Raw genomic sequence first — 19,685 nt, 5'->3', positions numbered from 1 at the left:
GCTCGTCATGGGCTTGGGTTTCGAGGCTCTGATTTTTTCCTTCTCGCTTGCGTTCTAGCTTCGCTTTTTTCAGTCGAAGTCTTAGTCACATTATCATCATAATTGCACAGTAGGTTCTCGGACCGGCGAGAGTCGCTTCGGGTGCACAGTATGACTTCCTTCCCGGGGTTTTTTTTTTCGGTACAGGCGTACGGAATCAATGGGAGGAAAACCAACACCAGCCATCATTATGCAACGCTTCAGCCCGTGAGCCGTCTAACGACAACGCGTGATTGTTTTTTTTTATTTTCTCCTTCTCGTCTCGTCCCGTTCGAAACGTCCTTTTGGACAGCCACCGCAGGTATGAGGGCACATTAGGGAGAGAAACAAAAACCGAGTGATCTTCATTGCTGGGTGAAAAGCAAAGCATCTAATGGAAACCCCATCCAGCGGGCGGGTGTGCTGTCGACACGTTACACGCGAGAGATCTTACACCCATGCGAAGGAGGCTATTGTTTTAAGCATTTGGTCATTTCGAACTCCGGTTCCATATCAACCGAACGCTACCAGCCACAGATAAGCGTGTGCCCGGAGGGAAAGTAGTTCAGAAAGGCAGCATCGAAACGTAAACACAAAATCGTGTCACGTGAGCGGTGAATCACACCTTTCGTCTTCATTTATTTATTGGGTTCTGTTTGGAAGGACGCGTTTGTCTGGAATTGTTTTGTGGTTTTCCTGGAAATGAAAGGAATTTGGCAATAATTTAGCGATACAATGAACGGTTAAAACAATGCTCCATATGCAGGTAAAAACCACTAAAAACAATGGCTTCGAATTTTTCGATGCGAGTTAAGATTTTTCATTACACAAAACAAGATAAATGACAATTCTGGATGCCCGGAGAGGTTGATTAACTTCGTCGGAAACAAATAAAATATCAGAAGCAGTTTTTCGTTTCTTAATCGGCTTGCATTCACTATGAAAGCCGCTATCATGCACCATTGGCCGCTTGCACAATCACTTTCCTTGCAATCCGTGTGTTTACAAACTTACTCAAACAAATCGACTAGTTCAACCGTTGCATCGTGTGCACGGCAGGTTCAATTGACCCACCAGATGCCCGTTATGCCAACATTCCAGAGTTGTATGAAATAGTGCATACTGCGTAAATTGTGCATCGCAAGGAGCTCCCAACTGATAAGGCTGACTCGATTGGCAAATTGATCGTGGGAAAATTCAACACGCTAAAACGACTGTCGAGCTTTGGGAAACAGCTTTTGTGAACACGCTAAATCAACATCTCGCGTTCGTGTGGCAGTTTCGTCCTTCCAATCAGATAAAAGTTCATCGAACGACAAAATCAGTGTGAAGGCCGACTCGTGCGGATTTGGTAGTTTTGAGAGTATTTTAGGCGCGTGCGCTAATTATTACGCCGCTTCTTGTGCCCCGTTGAGCAAGGGCCAGCGATAAACGTAAAATTCGAACACTACCGCATGAGCCACATACACAAACACTCTCCCTGCCTGACCGGACAGTCGCCTTCACGGAAGGACGAACGGAACGGGCTGATAAGCCTGTTTAGAAAGCCGCAAACGCAACAAACCGCAAACGGCAAAGCAATAAGGGTTTTAGTGTCGCTTAAAGTGAAACATAATTTGCTATTGAGCTCATTTGTTTACTGATCACGCTGATCGCGATGATAATGTCGTTGTCAGTTTGTTAAGAATGTGTGCGATGACCGACGAGAGATGATTTTGTAAAACTGTTCCAATTAAAAGCTCCACCGGAGAAGCAGTATTGAGCAGATTGAAAAAAAAACGCTCTTTTTGAAATAATAAAAAAAGAAGCCCAGACAAGATCAAGCCTGAGCTCAATTGTGGTTAGAGGATGGTCTTTTCACGCGTTAATTGCCGCCGGCAAGATAACTGCGCGTAATTTCCAGGACAGAACCGACCTTCAACCCACGGCTGTCGAATGCGAAACACCCCACGGATTGTCACTTTCTCGAAGGGGGGAGGAACCTATCACGACCTCAGCTCAGCCTCATCGGACCACTTTACTCACCCAATTATTCTCCGATTACCCAAAACCACAAGAGTCGACCTCGAAACGATAGTGATCTCGTCCGGGTCCGTGACGCGCGTAATTTCTGGGCCAAAATCGTCTTTCGCGTCCACGCTTATCAGCGATATGAAACACGATGAATCAGGCTGCCCCACGCACTAAGTCGAAGTGGTTTTGCGACGCAGTATTTGTGCATCGGTGGCTCATCCGATGTTGTGACTTCATCGTCTAAAATGAGCCCCACGGTGTGGTCGCGGTGTCACTTTATAAAAAAGTAAGATTATCCGATTAGGGAAGGTGACCAATTGAGCCATTATTGATTAGAGCGCTTATCACTTCGATCGGTAGCTAACCAAATTGCGCCCTTATCGTGGCCTCTCACAGTGAGTAATTTTGTGCGAGCTGCTGCGCATTAAAAAATGTGTATCCCAATGAGGGCCAATTTCGCAACCTGCGCAATGATTTGTCGATCCCAGTTATCCCTAATGTGGGGCCATGTAACCCGATCCGGCGGCCACCAACCCGACCAACCGCGACCGGCTTCGCCACATTAATAACAAAAAACGGCTCACTTGCCGAGTCGCCCACCTGCAGCCCTTCGGCAGCGCTCAAAGTGCATCATAAAATTTGCCACTTCACGTTCTCTCGTCCGGCCACTGGGGCGGCTTGTTGGCAGCAAAGCACAAAGAAATGGGCGCGAGGGATGGAACGATGGAAAACGGCCGATCTCGAAATGCAACGGGTTCGGGATGCGTTCTTCCCTTGGGATGAGTTTTTCTTTATCCAGCAACGAGACGAACTTCAATCCGCTGGATGCACAATTCACCAGCGAAACCATTAACCTAATTCTGAGCCCTTACTCTGTAACGCATCCGGGCGTCTCGCACTCTACCATGGGTGGGCGGAGGGTGTTTCTTTTACATTTTTTTTCGTTCCTCCATCGACGCGGGAAAGCTGCCCGAAAAACGCACATTTCAATCAATCGATTTGGTTACACTTTAAAGCGTGCTAATTGGATTAAAATGTAGGCAATTTTTGTGTGCTAGATTTGATATTAGTAGTTCTTCAATTAGGCTACTTTTCAAGGTCAAAGAAGGTCAAACGTGTTTAAAAATCAATAAAAAATAGTCCGATCAGCGCTAGATCATTCTCTTAGTTCATGACTGATTTTTCCCGTCGTCACCATTCCACCGTAGCCAGTTTATGTCAGCATAATCGAGCTCAAATCACTAACGATCCAATAAATCATTACAATTTCGGCCATCCACCGACCGACGAAGTACCACCGCATCTGCTAATATTCACAGCTGGCTCACCCGCCAAGAAAAACGGCCACCGCGCACCATCAACAAAACATCAACGGTGGTAAAAGAGCTAGAGAGAAACGCCAAGCCTCCCAAGAAGAAACGACACCCCCCACTTTGATGCTCTGATTTTCGGCTGAATTACTGCTTCCTGGCTCGCCACCACGATCGAAACCCACGGCAGCATAGCGCCGGATCGCTGCGGCCAAATTTTCCCCAAGCAGCCCGGCTGTAACCGATCCGGTACGAAAATATCACAACAAATCCCCCATTGGGCGAGTGAGCGAAAGAGAGAGAGAGAGAGAGAGAGCGATGGCAAATGATCAACGATACATGTTATAATGCACCCGCGTTATTGCTGCCGTCGCGATCGCGAATCCGATCCTTCAACCATGCGGACGACATGGCGCTAATACGTCACTTTCGATGCGGTTTTTTGCGGTTTTTCCTCGCACCCTCGGAACTTCCACAGTCAATCCTCAGAACCGGGGTTGGATGGGCTTTGCCCGCGATGACACGATGGAGTTCGCTGTCCGGGCGGACGGTTTCGATGGTGCCAGCGTACACATATGGTAACCATTTGACGGGGGACTGTCAGTTAAATTATCATAAATCGGATCGAATTTCCCGTCTGGTGTCCGGAACCCGGCTTCTCGGGGACTCAACACACCAACCTGCACCATCAAGCGAGAGAGAGAGAGAGAGAGAGAGCACGAGAGGGAGAAGAATGCCGGATTTGTGTGCCGTGAGGCATCAACCGAAATTTGGCCATCGTTTACTTCGCTCAGATCCTGGCTCCTTTGCTGCTTTCCGGGCCCGCTGGCTTGCGCTTCTTCTGTCGCCGTTTTTGCAAATAACAAAAACGATCCGAAAAAAAAGGCGACCAGCGAAGAACAACTCATGCAAGTGCGGATACGACCGAAGGAGAAGAAGAAGGAGAAAAAAAAGAAACAAAAAAAAAAAAGCCATCGCAAATAAAGTTCAACCCCGAGTTGGTTTGTGCAGCGCGAACGGAAAGGAAAGAATGGAGCACAAAAAAGTGCACGTGCACACACACGCACACACACACACACGAACACACCCAGTAACACCAGAAATTGCAGCACATCAGCAAGGATCGGTTCCGTTTTGTGGATGCGGACCGCGGTTGGCAACGGAGCGATGGGTCAGCTTGTAATACGGGCCACATGGGCCGAGAGGCAGTGGTAGGGCCGATTGGCGCACATGTGAAGGGCCTGGCCGCTAGGAAAGGAAGGAAATCGAGAATTGTTGCTGCTGCTGCTGTTGTTGTTGCTGTTGTTGCTGCTGCAAGGAACGCGATCGAAAGGAAGCGCATAAAAAACTCACCAGCAGCCGTGGAAGAAAACAAAAAACGAGAGAAAAGCGGATATGCGAACAAACGTCGAAAGGGGGAAAAAAAGGGCCCACAAAAATCCACAATAAGACAAACTCGAACGTAAGGCTGGCAGGGCGACTGTACGTGGAGTGGGACCAAGAGGGGGAAAAAAGGGCGATGCAGCGAAATCGCGCAAAGTGCATCACCGGGGCTCCAGGGAATGAAGGAAAATCGGAAGAGACAATGACAATGAGTGTGTGTGAGAGAGAGAGAGAGAGCGCACATTGTTCATATCCGCGCAAAGGCTCGCTCGTAAGCCGTCTCTTTCGAAGGGTGCAAAAGGACACGCAAGCAGATCGTGGGCGCGTACAGGAGAGATCGCTTGCAGCCCAACGTTGAAGCCTTCTTCAAGGTAGATCGCGCCGGATTGGGATAAACGCACACAACTACACACCAATCGACCGATCGAAATCATCATCAACCTCTCAAAAGGGAGCCACGTCTTATGAACCTCTTGTGGAAAACCTCTCGTGGATGTATCGTTTCGATTTTTACGTTCCTTTTTTGTCTGCCTGCTTGCCTTCCTGGCTGGGCTTCTCTTTTTTTTTTCGTCTCCTTCCTTCTCAACATCAATCGTCCGTTTCCTATCGCTACGGGGATTTCGATTCTCCGGTGCTCGATGGACCTGCTTGATCGTGTTTTCCTTCTTACACGCGCCAGCTCGCTTATCCATTTATCTTCGTCTCGTCTTCTGCTGCCCGTTCGAAGGGTGGCACGGCAGAAAGGAGCTGCACACATGCGTGAGTGTGTGTGTGTGTGTGTGTGTGTGTGTGTGTGTGTTTGTGTGCAACGAGGTCTCTTGATGCGCCACATCATGTCCTCGATGCAGCAGCGTGCATCCCGAGTGTCCCTTCGATGCGTTGCTTCATCGCATAGAGTAAAGAGACAACAAATCAAAGATGAGAACATACAGAGAGAGAGCGAGAGAGAGATGAAAAAAATGGTCCAAAAAAACACACACACGCACACGCACACACGCTGTGGAAGTGCACCAGAGGGAAATGAATCCGTTCTCTGCTGGAGCGATTCCTTTACGTCGTCGCTTTCCATTTTTTTTTTCCTTCCATCACTCTTTCTCCTTCTCGTGGTGGCGAATAAACGTCTTCCATGCGACTTTTGGGCGCGCAAACGGGTGCACTTTCCACGGATGCACTTGGTTGCGGTTCCTGGTTTATTTTTATCCACACCGTCCCCGGGGCTGCCGATGCGGTTCTCTTTTACAATTTGTAAATATTGTGATTCGCTACTTCACTGGGGGATTGCGCGGTTCGCGCCGCTGACCTGGAATTATGGCACATTACGCGTAAATACGAAAATATCCCACCCCACCAGCGTTCGGTGAGCGATTGTCATCATTGCGGAATGGTTGGAAGGCACCCGTATGAAACGTAAAGGGGCACATGTTTGTGGCGTTTTCGCAACTTCTTCCGGGCAAAAGAAGAAGCGCATAAATCGTCCGCTTTATGGTTAGCGATGTTCTGTGTGATGTAATGGAAGCAAATATAGCCCGCTCGGTGTACGCGCACGCCACAAAATATGTCTTTGTTTGCCGTTGTTGTGTTGTTAATTGGTACGTTACAATTAATTTCATTCGCAGCAGTAAATCTTGCAGATAACCGGAAGGGCGCACGAAAACGAACCCATCGCTAGCTGAACCGTGCCTTTGCTCGATCATGCTCTTCGCTCATTAGCACCACACATCGCAGGATCGTACGTATTGTCGTTGTGTTTTTTTTTTCAGTTCGCGTCTTACGGCGTTTTGAGGGATGAAGAAAAAAAACCCTCCGGCCCTAAGGCACCGCCCGGGTTTTGTGGCTAACGCGCGCTGCTTTTACGATCGGACATTGGAAATATTATTTTCCAATTCGTTAATGCGCTCCCGCCGATGCTAATAGGATTATGTTTCCTCGCAAAGGGTATGTTTCGTCCCCCCGATCCGCGTCATTCGAGCTACCGTAGGTCGGCGGACATTAACAACTCTTCACCGTCCATTAGGGTTTTATAGGCCGAGCCTGCCCCCGAGTCTCGAGGTTCTACTTATCGGTCCGGGATCATCTAGCTGCGCTTCCGAAACCGAGCTAGAAGCCCACTCCGAGCCCTTCGCCCGTGGAGGCTTGCGCGTGTTCATGTCTCAACAGGAACGAGCGCTGTTGCATCATCCGATTTAAGGCGCATGATTTGTTTTTTTCATTTCTTTTCTTTTCTGTTGCGTAGATCCTGCCCCGCGAAAACACCACACGCGCACAAGAACGCTCGAGATATCGCGCGGGCGCGTATTTTGCGCGACCGATAAACAGAGGGCGAGAGCGAGAGCGTGGTAGAGGGCAGCATTAAGAACGAGAAGCGAGACTTGATAAATCCATCTCCAAGAAATCGTGGGCTCGATCGAACGCGCACACCGTACGTCATCGTTTCTTTGTTATCCGTCGCATCGCGTTCGCGCGCGCGCGCGCGCGCGTTTGCACCAACGATTGCGTTTGTACGCGGTAGACGCACACCAGTGCGAGAACGTGATCGTAGCTGTGTGGGTGCGTGATCGAGTAGCCGTGCTTGCGAACAGTGCTGTGCGTAGCATTCTCGATCGACACATACTCGATCGCTACATGATCATGCAGTTATGAGGAGATTTATTGATGCAACATTAGTGCAAAAAAAAATTGTAAATGGTAATCACCCACACAGGGAGTTTGAAGACCTCCGAAATCATCTAATAAACCCATGCTTTTGGACAGTTGCTTCCCGATCGTAAACAAAACAGCTAATGTCGTGTACCACACTGTGCCTGACCGGTTGAAGATCAGGTTCTCTGCTGGTGTTGCACCGCACCTTATCGCGAGAAGCAGGAAGAATGAGAGAACCCTTGCGAGCCCCTCGTACGTTTGAGTGTGTGGATTTGCGAGCGAGACATCGAACAGCTCTCTCCGTACGCTTCACTCGTGCACTCGCTTACGGTTTGTTGTTGTGCGCTCTCGCTCTCCTGCACCGATCGTTCGTTCGCTAGGCTTGGGTTCCGTTCTACCGTCACTATTTTTTTTTCAACGCTCCTGCACCCACACCCGCGTGTGTGTTGGTGGATGTGGCTGCGTGCGTGTTAGTGGCCATCGCCATCTCCCAGCGCAAGCGAGCGGCAGTGAGCTGGCAGCATCATTTTTCATTCCATTACAAACTGCACAGCGCATCGGACGCACGGTGGCTACCTGGGCTCGAGAAGGAGGCACACACATCGCACAGCATCGAATCCCTGCCAGATTGCGTGGTGTTGTTTGGGTGTGTGTAGTACGGCCCCGCCCGTAGCAGTAGAGCGCGTTAGTGCGTCTTTCGGGAGACTTAGTGCAAAACCTTGTGTACAGTGCAATTCAAACAAACAGCAGAAAAGCACAAACAGATCACAAAAACCCCCGGCGGATGCGTGTAAAGTGCGTTCGCGATCGAACGAAAAACGAAGTCCCTTTTTAGTGCGACAGTGCCCTTCGACGCATGATCGAATCGCGAGTGTCGTAGAGAGGAACATCAATCGAACCCAAGCGAGTGTGTGTTTGTGTGTGTGTTTTATGCAGGTGCAACAAGTGCAACTGCAAAGTGCAATACGTGCAATAAGTGAACGCTAGTCAGGCGCACTTTTCGGCCTGCCTTAAGCCAGGCATCCTTTTCGACCATCCCTTCCGATGGAGATACAACTCTCGGTGATCTTCCTCGAAAGTCCCGATTGATAGTGCGAGTGCAAGCGAGCCATCCAACTGCAGACTTCAGGCCCTCAGGACAGGGCGTCTTGCGATCTCACCCCCACCGTGACGTGTTCCAACGCCTGGAGTGTTCCCCACGCGAGTGTTCGACGTGTCGAGTGAAAGGATAACAAGTAGGAGAAAAAGGATACACCCGTCGGTGTTCAACCCACACAGTGTTCATCAGTGGACTTTAAGACGATTGCCGTGATGGCCAAACCGTTCGCGCGGCCGGATCCCGGCCCGGGCGAAGGTTCATCCTCGTCCGGTGCAGGTCCACCCGCCACTCAGCCACCACCTTCCGGCACTACAGCTCCGAGTCCTCCGGCCCCTATTGGACCGGTGGCCAGCGGAACCAGTGCACACGGAACACTCGGGTACGTGCCCTCAGCATCGATCCCCATCGCCGACGGCAATCCACACCATCACCAGCAGGCTCCGTTACCGATGCCACAGCAGCCGGGACAAGTACAGCATCCCTATCAGCCCTACGGAGGTTCGTGGGCTCCACCAGGTCCGGTTGTGGGCAGTCCAGTTGAATCGCATCCAGTAATGTTGCCGATGACTCCACCGGCGAGCGGATTTGCGACAACCGTCCAGACACCTCAGCTGGCCCAGGTTAATGAGCAATTTGTGCAGGCGTTCTGTGAGGCCCTCTATCGTTGCTCCTTGGGAGGTAAGCTATATGGGACACATGGAAAGAGTGAAATTGATGCAAGTGATGCAATCGTTCGAGTGGATTGTCACAAGACACGAGTGCGTTTGGTGCTGACGCATCGTTCGATGACTTCGTTGGGGAACCACATCGTGCCGATTTAAATAATCGGTTAATAAACCGGCCCCCGGATGCTCTTGGTCTCACCTGATAGCATTACAACATCTGGTGCACACTGGTATTGGTGTTCGAGCGTAGCGGCCACGTCAATCTTTTAGTGCGTGCTGTTGCTGCTTTATTGCGATTATTCGCAGAAAATGGTTGATCTTCAGCGCGATAACTTGGTTGTTAATTCCGTGCTTTTCATTTGATCACAATCAAATGCACATTAAGCTGGCGACTCTGAAAATAGAAGACCCGTGTATATATTTTTCCTTTTTTAGCTGAATAGTCTCCTTCCCCAGTCGAAACATTTCAGCATAATTAGTGTACATGGAATATCAATTTCCGTCAATGCAATGCTCATAATCGATAAGAAATTAGGTCCCCCCCATGTCTCGCGGTGCAGTAAGTAATCACTTACTTGCATTTCATGTCTGGCTCGTTGCACAACCGACTAGAACTAGCGTCTGGGGCCATTTTTATGACATTGTTGTCTACCTAACGGAAGCCAAGCGATGTACTTGCGTTCTAGATAATGTAATCATTTTTGCAGCTCTTCTTAGCATATCGCTCAAACACGCAACGTGTGCGCTGTCATTATGTATTTTTTTCTGTCCGTTTCCCTTGCTTCAACTCACGGGTTTATGGTTGATTGATTTGCTTCGAATCAAAAATCGCGTCTCCAACCACGGTGTTGCATGCCTTTCAACGTCCTCTCACCCAAATGCTCGCTAAGGGAAATAAATCCCCCCGGTAGCGATGGACATTTTTCGGGCGACACTCCTCACACCAGCCACTGCAATCGACTTTTTACGAGTTCAGCTACAGCTAAGTGATTAGAGCTCAAGCATGACAAACGCCAAGCACGCGCGAAAGATGCATTTGCGTTCGCGCCGGGAAACTAGTTCACGGTGGATGGCTGCGGGTTCGGAAAGGGCACCAAGCCGTAGCTCATAATATGCTAATTTAATCGCCTTTGTCCCGCGCTCAACCGCGAATCGATTCCGTTCGGGGTGGTTCTAGAGGGTGCTCGTTAAACGGGCTAATCGAGCTGCGCTCGAGCGCACGGAGACACTCGAAACCCGTAAAATAAATATTTACGCCGGCCTATCAATCATGCATTAACTAATTGAACCTCGCGACGACTTTTGCGCTCGGGAAGAACAACTTTACGAGCGGCGATCGCTTAACCAATAAAAATCATACAACATCATTTCGGTTCGGGTTTGGAGCAATTTTCATCCGTTTATCGAGCGCTAGGAATTAAAAAAGAGTGGCATTTCTTTCCCATCACGATAGGTCGCTGTCTCCTTCTCTCTCGCACGCGTTCTCTCGCTCTTCGTCGTCATTTGAATGCATTCTAAGCGCGGTTGCAGCGTCATTCACTCGACGTGCTTGGTCGCTTATCAAAAACGAAGCGCAATGCACGTATCAAGAGGAGGTTCGTTCCCTTCGAAAGGGAGTTGCTCACCTCGCTGAAATAAGCGAATAAGTGTTCCCCACGGATACGCCGGTGTCTTATCTCTGTCCGAACAGCGCTTCTTGAAACGAAAATCAAAGCAAACGCTTTTCGCGGGCGTAACACCCGACGCCGAGCAGTCTGTGACTCGGGCATAACGCTTGCGTAACGGTAACGGAGCTGCTTTTTTCCGCTCTCAAGGCTAACTTGATGTCTCGGCGCTATAATCCTTCGATGCAAAGCCGCTGCTGGTGCTGCTTTGCATTGGTGAACCCGTTTTCGCGTGCACAAAATAAAGGGCACATTCTCTCCGCTGCGCTTCCGGAATGCAGGTTTTGAAGGGAATTAAATTCCGCACTTGCATTTTCCAGTGCGATGCCGCATTGCGCTTCCTCGATGCACTTTCATACGGGCGCTCGGCAGCTCGGGTGACGTAAAAACGGAAGCCACGACAACGCGCTGGTCGTGGAAAGTGCATCGACGCCGGGCGCTTTGTTGCACCACGTCGCCCTGCACGTGGCGTATCGTGTCGCTGATGCGCGTGTTAGTATTCCAGCGCTCTTTGTTCCGGCCCGCACTTAAGGTTTGCGAAATCGCAATCGAACTTCTCGCTGCTAACGCGTGAGACGGAACATCTCAAGTGGCCGGCCGTTTCTGCTGAGCTAAGCGCGCCCGGTCAGTGGCCGGAATCGTGTGTGTCACGGGACAGCTAAGTGGGGCCATTTCTAACGCACGCGCTTTTTCTGCTCGCCTCAAGGCCACCGAAGTGATTGATGAAAATTAATAAAAACCACCCCAAGAGGCGACCTTGAATTGGCGGCTTCTCTGCGCACGTTGGGGGTTGTGTGAGCGTTTTTTTTGTGTGTGTAGCATGCACACGAAATGAACGATGCACCCGATGCGTTTGTGAACGGGACGGAACCGCACGTGAACGACATTACTCGATCGCGTTGGATTGCGTTTACTCATCGCGCACGAGACGAATGCCCATGGGCAGTGGGCAAACAAACGCACGCGCGAGCTGATGCTGCGCAAATAAATACATATTCATACGCGCGACGGCTTCCGATGATCGATAAACAATCGAACACAAAGTCTGTGTTCCTTCTGATCCGAGTCAGTCGGTCAACCGACAGGGAGACAAATTTGCCCTCACCGATGGATGGGAATATTTTCCACTAGTCATCGCGATGGGTCTTCTCTGCGCTACCGAACTTCTTCCCGCCGCATGCGTGTGTAAGAGAAATGTATTTATTTATGTGCAACCGTTGGCCAACGGGGCTTTGTGCCATCCATCACCGAAAGGATACGGAACTCCGGGTTCGGGATCTGCGCGGGACAAGTGTCATGCGCGAGCAGGTCTCGTGCAGGGTTGGGATTTGGGAGAAAAGATTAATGATTTAATACGGTTGCGTACGCGTCAGAAAGCGCAATGGCCGCTGGGTCGTAAGGCGGTTGATGTATCCTTATTTTTTTGTTGAGGTTTTGTTCGAGTAATGTCTTACACCGGACGGTGCGAGCTATTAACGCTTCACGAGACCCGCCAATGCCAGCCAATGTTGAAAGATAGTCCTCTCCTGCTCTCGGTTGGCGTGGTACAAGGTTTGGGACAAGCTGGGAAGTCCTCCCGGAGTTTGCTCGCGCATGATTGAAGGGATTTTCCCGGAAACCGGGACGCGTCTGTTTGTTTATTTTGCATGCCAGGCCAGACCCAGGCCGCAGAGAACGCGCGTTCCCGTCGTCGTTTGTTTGGCATGGTATGGTAAAGGGCTCAGCAAGCGCGGGCGAATGGCTTTCGTGCGTGACTCCCAGCGGGCTCGATGGTTGACGCGCGTGAACAGCAAAACAAATCATTAACCATCGCGGGGACAGAGAGGCGGTGAGTTGATTTGTGGGCGGGGAAGCGCAAGACCCTTGACATAATAGTAAAATTCTAATGATTTTCATTCATTAGCGCGTTACAACCGAGACATGCGAACAAGCATCTCCAGAACACGCGGAAAGGAGAAAAAGTGAAGCGATTAGATCGCTACACGCTTACACGTGATAAATGGTTGTTTCCTTTCGTTGACATTGATTTCAGGCTCGTGTAAATTGGACGAGAAATGGGAAACCCGGTTGGAAAAAGGGGCAAAAGTCGACGACAAAAAAAAACGAAAGGACGTCCTGGCTCGTTGCTGTTTTGCTCCACATTCCGGTAATTAACACATAAATTACCGAACCGAGCAACAAATTGATCGCCCATTCGAACAGTGTCGATCGGATCGGCAGCTCGCTTCATCTGCTTGGCTTCGAACGGTTCATTTCGTGGGGAGAATCGATTCGTGCAACGGTCAATTTAAATTAACAACACCGACTCGTTGGGGTCCGGGACATCCCGCCAGCCCGAAAACGGATGAAACCGTTCGTTAATGTCTCTAAAGAGACATCTCTCATGGTGAGCACGCTCTCTAGCTGGGAAACGCACCGAACTCGCCTAATCGATTTCCCACCCGCCCAGGGAGGATGGTTTCGAAATTCAATTTCCACTGCCATTGTGAGCGTCGAATGGTCGAAAAAAAAATGAAAATTTCTAGAAAACTTACACCGTCACTGTCAAAATTTCGCCCCACAACGAAATCGATGGCCGGCTCGGTGCGGGATGCTGCGTCACGCCGGGACGATGCTGCACAGAGTCTAGAAAAGGCTCAACTCACGACACCTGTACTCGGGCAAAAGGAAGGCGAGTTTTGGCAGCTCGGGCTCAGAAGTTCACTGGTTCCATTCTGGGTTGTTTGTGGGTTTGTTGTGTTGGTTTTTTTTTTCACCTTTCCGATCCCCGTTTCCACTGAGGGCCGAAAATCGAAACGAAATCCTCCATTCCACTGGCCCGAATGCGCGTGGAAAAGCTGCCTACGTCATGTTATAGTTTTCTCTCAAATTACCCTTACCTCATGCCCCGAGCCAAGCTCACTCGTAGAGAATAAATTCATCGCTGGGTTTGTTAATATTTCAATTTTTCCTCACCACGGGCCTTAGCGCAGGCAAATTCTCACTCGATTAAACGAGAGGCACGTGTCGTGAATCAGCGCGTCATGATCGCTGAACTCACCTCACCTCGGTGAGTGGTGAGAAGCCACAACTCACCACTCACCACGGGCCAATGAGCAGCTCCAAAGAAGCTGTCGGATGTTTCTTCAGCCAACTCGCAGCCACCACGCTACGGATTCTAGCTTTTACGTTCTCTACTCCACCACACATTCTGGGCCTTTCCCTCGAGAAAGGACCCTCGAGCAGGTTTGTGACTCATCGCTCGTCGAACAACGTCTCTGTGCCCTTCCTTTCCGGCTCACAGGGCCAACAAACCCCCACAGACGGTATCGTTTGATTTTCGAAGTTCCCTGGTTCTGGGAACGAAGGGAACGCTTGCCCGCTTAAAGGGTAGGGGGCATTTGTGTGTGCACATTTTTTTTCCCACATTCCGCCATGTTGCATGTTGACCGTGTGCACCGGCGTGTTCCCTTGTGCGACGGCGTTGCAGAGCAGCTGCTGATGGTATTTTTTTTTATTACTCATCCCGTCCCGTGTGATCTCGCGAGCATCCGCACACCCCTGGTGGAATGCGTTCCAGTTTTTTTTTGCGCGTTTCCAGTTTTTTGTTGTTGCATTTAAGCCACTTTGGTGCACCTTTTCGCACTGCTCAGCTTTGGCCCCTTTACTCAGAGAGCGGTGGCCATTGGATGCGGCACCCGATTGAAGGTATGTAGGTATAAATTAAACGACCATAAACGATCGTCTGGACCACCCGGACTCGAAGCGCACACACCGGACCTGGGAAAGGAGCAGAAGCATCCCCAAACGGATGAGCTTTTCGAAAACGACACGGCGAAATGCCCCAACCACGGTGTGGCAGTGGACTCTGGCACCACACAATGGCTCCCATTGTTGGACGCCGTTGGATTCCATTGGCCACGCCTCTATGGCCTCGTGCGAGCAGAAGAAGCATAACGCAATGGAGCGTGAAATTGAACTGCGTGCCTGCGCTAACCCGCAGTGATTATGAGGTCTGGCCATCGTCGAGGAGTGGTCCTGGGGGTTTTTTTTTTTTGAGGAATCCAAGAACGACACTAAACTCAAGACGGAATGCCTGCGTTCCCACGAAATGGGTTTGCGATTGGCAATGGTGCTGCTGCTGATCGGTTGCTGAAGGAGCTTTTGCAACTCCACACATCTAATTTGAAAACCAACTCAACGCTCCACAGCGTGGGTTCTCTCGATGCGGCAAAATTTGCGATGCAGTGCAGCCCTGGAGGACGAAAATGTCCGCTTTCCGGGCAGTAACCTTTACTTAAACCGAGACCGGGCCCCAGGACCCAGGAGCAATGTCAATGCAACAGCATCTTATCATCTTCGAACGGCACACCATTTGACGGCATACCCTCGGGTGCCGATGCAGAAGTGCATTTCATCGGGAGCGAAAAAAAAAACAACACGCCACAACACTTTTACGACCACCTGCCCACCAGCGGATGTAATGGTAATTTCTTATTAGTTTCTTCGCTCGCCCCGTGCTAACGACCCGCTTTGGAGGTCTTGCTGTGCTTGTGCGTCTCAAACTCGTCGAGATGGGCACGCGGTTGCCTTTCGCACGGTGGATGCACTTTTGCTGACAGGTGGGGTTTTTTTTTCAGGATTCAGTTCGAACCCGTGAGAACGGATTCGCACGTTTTGCGACGTCGGTAAGGATGAAAGCATCGAGCACGGCGTGGTGTTTTACAATCGCTCAATTCGCTTGTTGTGCCTGGTCGCGGGCGCTTCTGAGCGACATGAATAACTCATCGACCCGAGCTGGCTTGTGGACGTGCCAAAGGCAACCGCACAAAGCAACCGTTCGAAGCGTTTTGCTAATCCACCGGTGGTGGTGGTTTTGCGTTCTATCATATCCGGTTTTCAAAATCCACCGCAGCACCGCAGGGTCCAGTGATTAGGAAGGGATTTTCCTTCCCGCATGCTACTGTTTGTGTGTGCGTTGGTAGACCAAGCTGGGCTTATAGGATCGACAAGCCGCGACACTTCCGGAATGGTAATCCGGAAAGGCAGCAAACAAAAAAAAAACATAGAAGCAAACCGTCACTCACGCTAACACCAACCGGTATCGATTTTCCCTTAAGCGGCCAAAAACTCCACGAGAGAGAGAGAGACCATAAACAGCGAAACATAACCTGCGAGAGCATCCGGTCGAACTTGACATTGACAGACCCTTTTCCATGCTGCCGGGGCGATGTTTAGCGCGCCCCCTAGCAACATAGAGCTCTCGTTTTGCCTCTCAAGCGGTCCAGAGAGGTCCTAAAATGGCGTCGAACCGTTGACAATTGCCGCTGCATGTGGCAGACGGTGTTGACGTGCAAAAAAAAGAAATCCCCGCTTTAATTAACCGACCGCGCCGTGACTCACCGCCTATCGCACGATCAAGATCACCCTCTCTCGATCGCTGACCCGACAGTGAACCGCCGCTTTGGATACGTGGCGTGACAAATTTGGCGGTTCATCGGAGGTTGACAGTGCAAATAAAGCCCCACGCAGCCTTGCATCCGTGCGATACTCCGCATTTGAAATAATAAGCCTCTTACTTGAGGAGGCTTTTGAACCTGCATTCGATCATCGTCAGCTGCTGTGGAAGGATTTCACCCTCAAATCGAGATCCGACGGGTGGTGCAAAACACGTCTCATCTCCGCGGATGGCGTGGTTGATTGCATTCGATTATTTACACCACACGCAGGCACGTACGCAGTAGCTTCGTGTTTTCGCCACCAGGCGGCGCGTTAGCTGCAACGCTTCTAACAACAATCTGCTAATGCTTCCGGCTTTGGCGACGGTCTGTCTGGGACCGCACCGGCAGGCAGGGCAGCATGTTAATTATCTAATTAATTGCCACCTCGCGGGTGCGGCGAGTGGGCGAAAGTCCGCTTTTGGGGGTTAAATTTTGACGTACATTCTGCACACACGAATCCGCAAAACCCCAGTGTAAATTATCACACCAACACCAGACCCGTGGCCGTTTGGCTCGCGGTAATCGATTGTAATGCAGTTAAAGCGTTGCATCGTGTAGGTGTATGTGTGTGTGTATGTGTGGGGGTGAATTATGGTGGCCAGAGTGTTGGATCGATTAGCAAATGAAAACCCACTCGGGCGGAAACTCGTGCACGATAACGGCGCCCGGCAGTAGGAAATGACAATTTAAACGGTGCATGATCTATGACCAGAGTGGCCGGATCGGTTCGAGACCGGGCGGAAAATATGACTCACACCAAAGCCGTCGAACCGGGGGGGGTGGGTTTTGCTTCCAGCGTCCCGTTTTCCTTCCGAAACCGGCCGCTTTTTGTGCACCACAGACGCACTTGTGTGTTGGGTGCTCGCGTTTCTTTGTTGAAACCCTCGTCGAATGCCGCATTCGGGGTACGATGTTGCGAGGAATTCACGCGCCTGCTCTGGTCGCGGTGCCCTCTGTACCGTGGTGCAGCTATTTTTCCACTCAGGTGAGCCCGAACCGATAGGCCGGCGGTTGTTCGCTGGGGGTTTGGAGTTAATTGAGACCCCAGACCGCCACAAAGCGTTCGGCGTGAAGTGCAGAAGTCGATAAGTCGGGTGCACCATCGGCATGGAAACCCCCACCCCGGGGTTAGAATAGGTTGCTTGTTTTTTTTTTGTTCTTTGCCACCCCCGACGGTAGTGCAGCCAGGTGCTGCCGCATAGCGCTCGAACGGAAGAACGGTTCGATGGGAGCCATTTAACAGCCACTGATTGAAGCTGCATTCAAAGCAGCACCGAACGGTTGTGGACTCGTGTTTGTCCATCGAGCGAGACGCAGTCGGTTGTTGGGCGAAACAAAAAGCGCAATATTTCAGTACGCGTGCTAATAGCGGCATCGATAGGCTTGCGGTGCATGAAAATTGGCAAAAACCAGGCAAACAGTGGCTTTAAATACCTGCAGAATCATTTCAGAAAATAAATGCTGCTCCGCCGTCAACACGCGCCCTTTTTTTCCATTCGTTCGTTTCATCGTTTCAACCAACCATCGCTGCTTGATGATGGATGAGCATGCGTTTCCAATTGAACCGTTCTTAAGATTGATTTATGCCCATTTATGACCCGACGGGTGCCGTTGCCGTGGTGCGGTGGTTTGATAAATACATTACCATTGGCGTTGCTAATCGATCCCGTTGATGCCGGAGCTTGATGTTGCATTGCCTGCGGTTGCTCTCGTTCGCGTCCAACGCGATCGATAAGCGCTTTCCAGAGCACCTATTCTGGATTTTGCATGCCTCATCGTGGTGTAACACGCCGAGAGCGGAAATGTATTATTTTCGCTCCCTTCTTGCGTGTGGAAGGGGTTGCTAATCGAAGGCGCACCAGCGACTGCATCTTCCCGGTCCTTCGAGCCTGCCTTTATCGCCGATTGGATAGGGCAAATCTTGCCAACGAGCTCACGACGGGCAGCGAATCCGCCAAGGTCCGCCGGAGATGAGCTTCTCGCAAGATGCACTGAATCATCGGGCCGGTTCCCGATCGAATCGGGGCGGGGGGTTCAATAAAAAAAAAACACAACACACGTCAATAATGAAGCGCGAGCCTGGCACGAGCCCGTGTGATGAGAATTGCCCGGGAATGGGGAATTGGAAATAAAATCCAAAGGCCCCAGACAACGGGCCATTTGGTGAAATGAAATTAAACTTCTGAATCCACCAATCCATCGTTCCAGGCAAGGTGATTTCTTTTTTTATTTTCTTCTACATTTATTGCGCACCTTCTAAAACACTCTCTCTCTCTCTCTGTTGGTCGGTGCAGCTAGCGAGTCTCTTTAGGCCGCACAAGCGACGAACCTCCACTATGGCTTGACCGCAACACCAGTAGCTCGATTTATGTTAAAACATGTTCATTGCTCGCTCTTCGTCTTGCACCTTTACCGCTTGTATCTTTGCCTTGGTGGTGCTTTTATATGTGCCCTTTCTTTCAAACCCATCGCTCCGAGCCGTTGTGTGGCGATTTTTTTTGTCTTCTCGTCCATCGCTTTATCCCTTTACCTTTTCGTATTATTTTTTTTTAATGCTTTTTGGCTACCGCGGCTCCGACGAAGATCTTTCACCGCAGATTCTGTGCCCATCCGGAGTCCCCGGGCCGATTCGGTAGGTGATGGTCAGGAGGGCGGTCTGGCTTCATAGGGTGCGCGTGAAACGGTAGCCGATATCATGCCCGGTAAGCTACCGGTTTGCAGGCTGCGGATGCGGAGAAAGATGAGCGTGCTGCTTCTCGGGATGGACCTCGACAGGATAAATGCTGGCTGGCTGGGGCGCGATTATCGCGCTTGGGGAACGGTTACGCTCGGTGGGGGTGAAAAAAAAAGGGCAAAGAACACTGTAAGAACGACTAGCTGGGTCCGATTGGACAGGGCCTCGCAGGAGGCATCGCACAGATGCGGCCAACTTTCGGGCCACAAGGAGAAACCTCGACGACGTTTGAGAAAAGGCGAGAGAAGAAGAAAAAAAGTACATGCTGATGGGTGGTGGATTCACCTTCGGCCCTCACCTATCCCAGGTACATAATGATTCATGCTGCGAACATGACGCTCGTTGGCAGCAAAACGTCATTAGTGGCAGGCGAGCATGAGATTGAATTCTGCGAAAATGCGTCCGCGCCTTTGCCCGTGCGCCGTGTCGATCATTTGTTGTTTCTGCCGTAAGTTGTGGTGCTTCTGCTTTTCTGTCCGATCTGGGTTTTCACTCCTTTTGCACCTTTTTCTCGTTCGATCTCCGATACGCGGCCCGTGTCGATATACCGTATCACATCGGCACAGATTCTGTGTGGCGTAGAGCGTTGAGAAACGCAATTCAAACCGTGTCGGTTTTGAGTTTGAGCTTGAGCGAATGCAAAATTTGAGCCGGAAAAATGCTCATCCTTTACGCGCGC

At 50.6% G+C, this 19,685-nt stretch overlaps 1 protein-coding gene across 1 annotated transcript in view; it reads left to right on the top strand.

The window, feature by feature from the left end:
* Positions 1–8,675: 8,675 nt before the first annotated feature.
* Positions 8,676–19,685, top strand: part of LOC128721903 (nascent polypeptide-associated complex subunit alpha, muscle-specific form-like) — a 46,317-nt gene continuing 35,307 nt past the window's right edge. The window contains exon 1 of the mRNA XM_053815705.1: positions 8,676–9,141. Coding sequence (XP_053671680.1) covers positions 8,676–9,141 — 466 coding nt within the window. The remainder of the gene's footprint in view (positions 9,142–19,685) is intronic.

Source organism: Anopheles nili, chromosome 2 (genome assembly GCF_943737925.1).
Source record: "Anopheles nili chromosome 2, idAnoNiliSN_F5_01, whole genome shotgun sequence".
NCBI lineage: Eukaryota > Metazoa > Arthropoda > Insecta > Diptera > Culicidae > Anopheles > Anopheles nili.
This window is presented reverse-complemented; position numbering and strand designations above follow the sequence as displayed.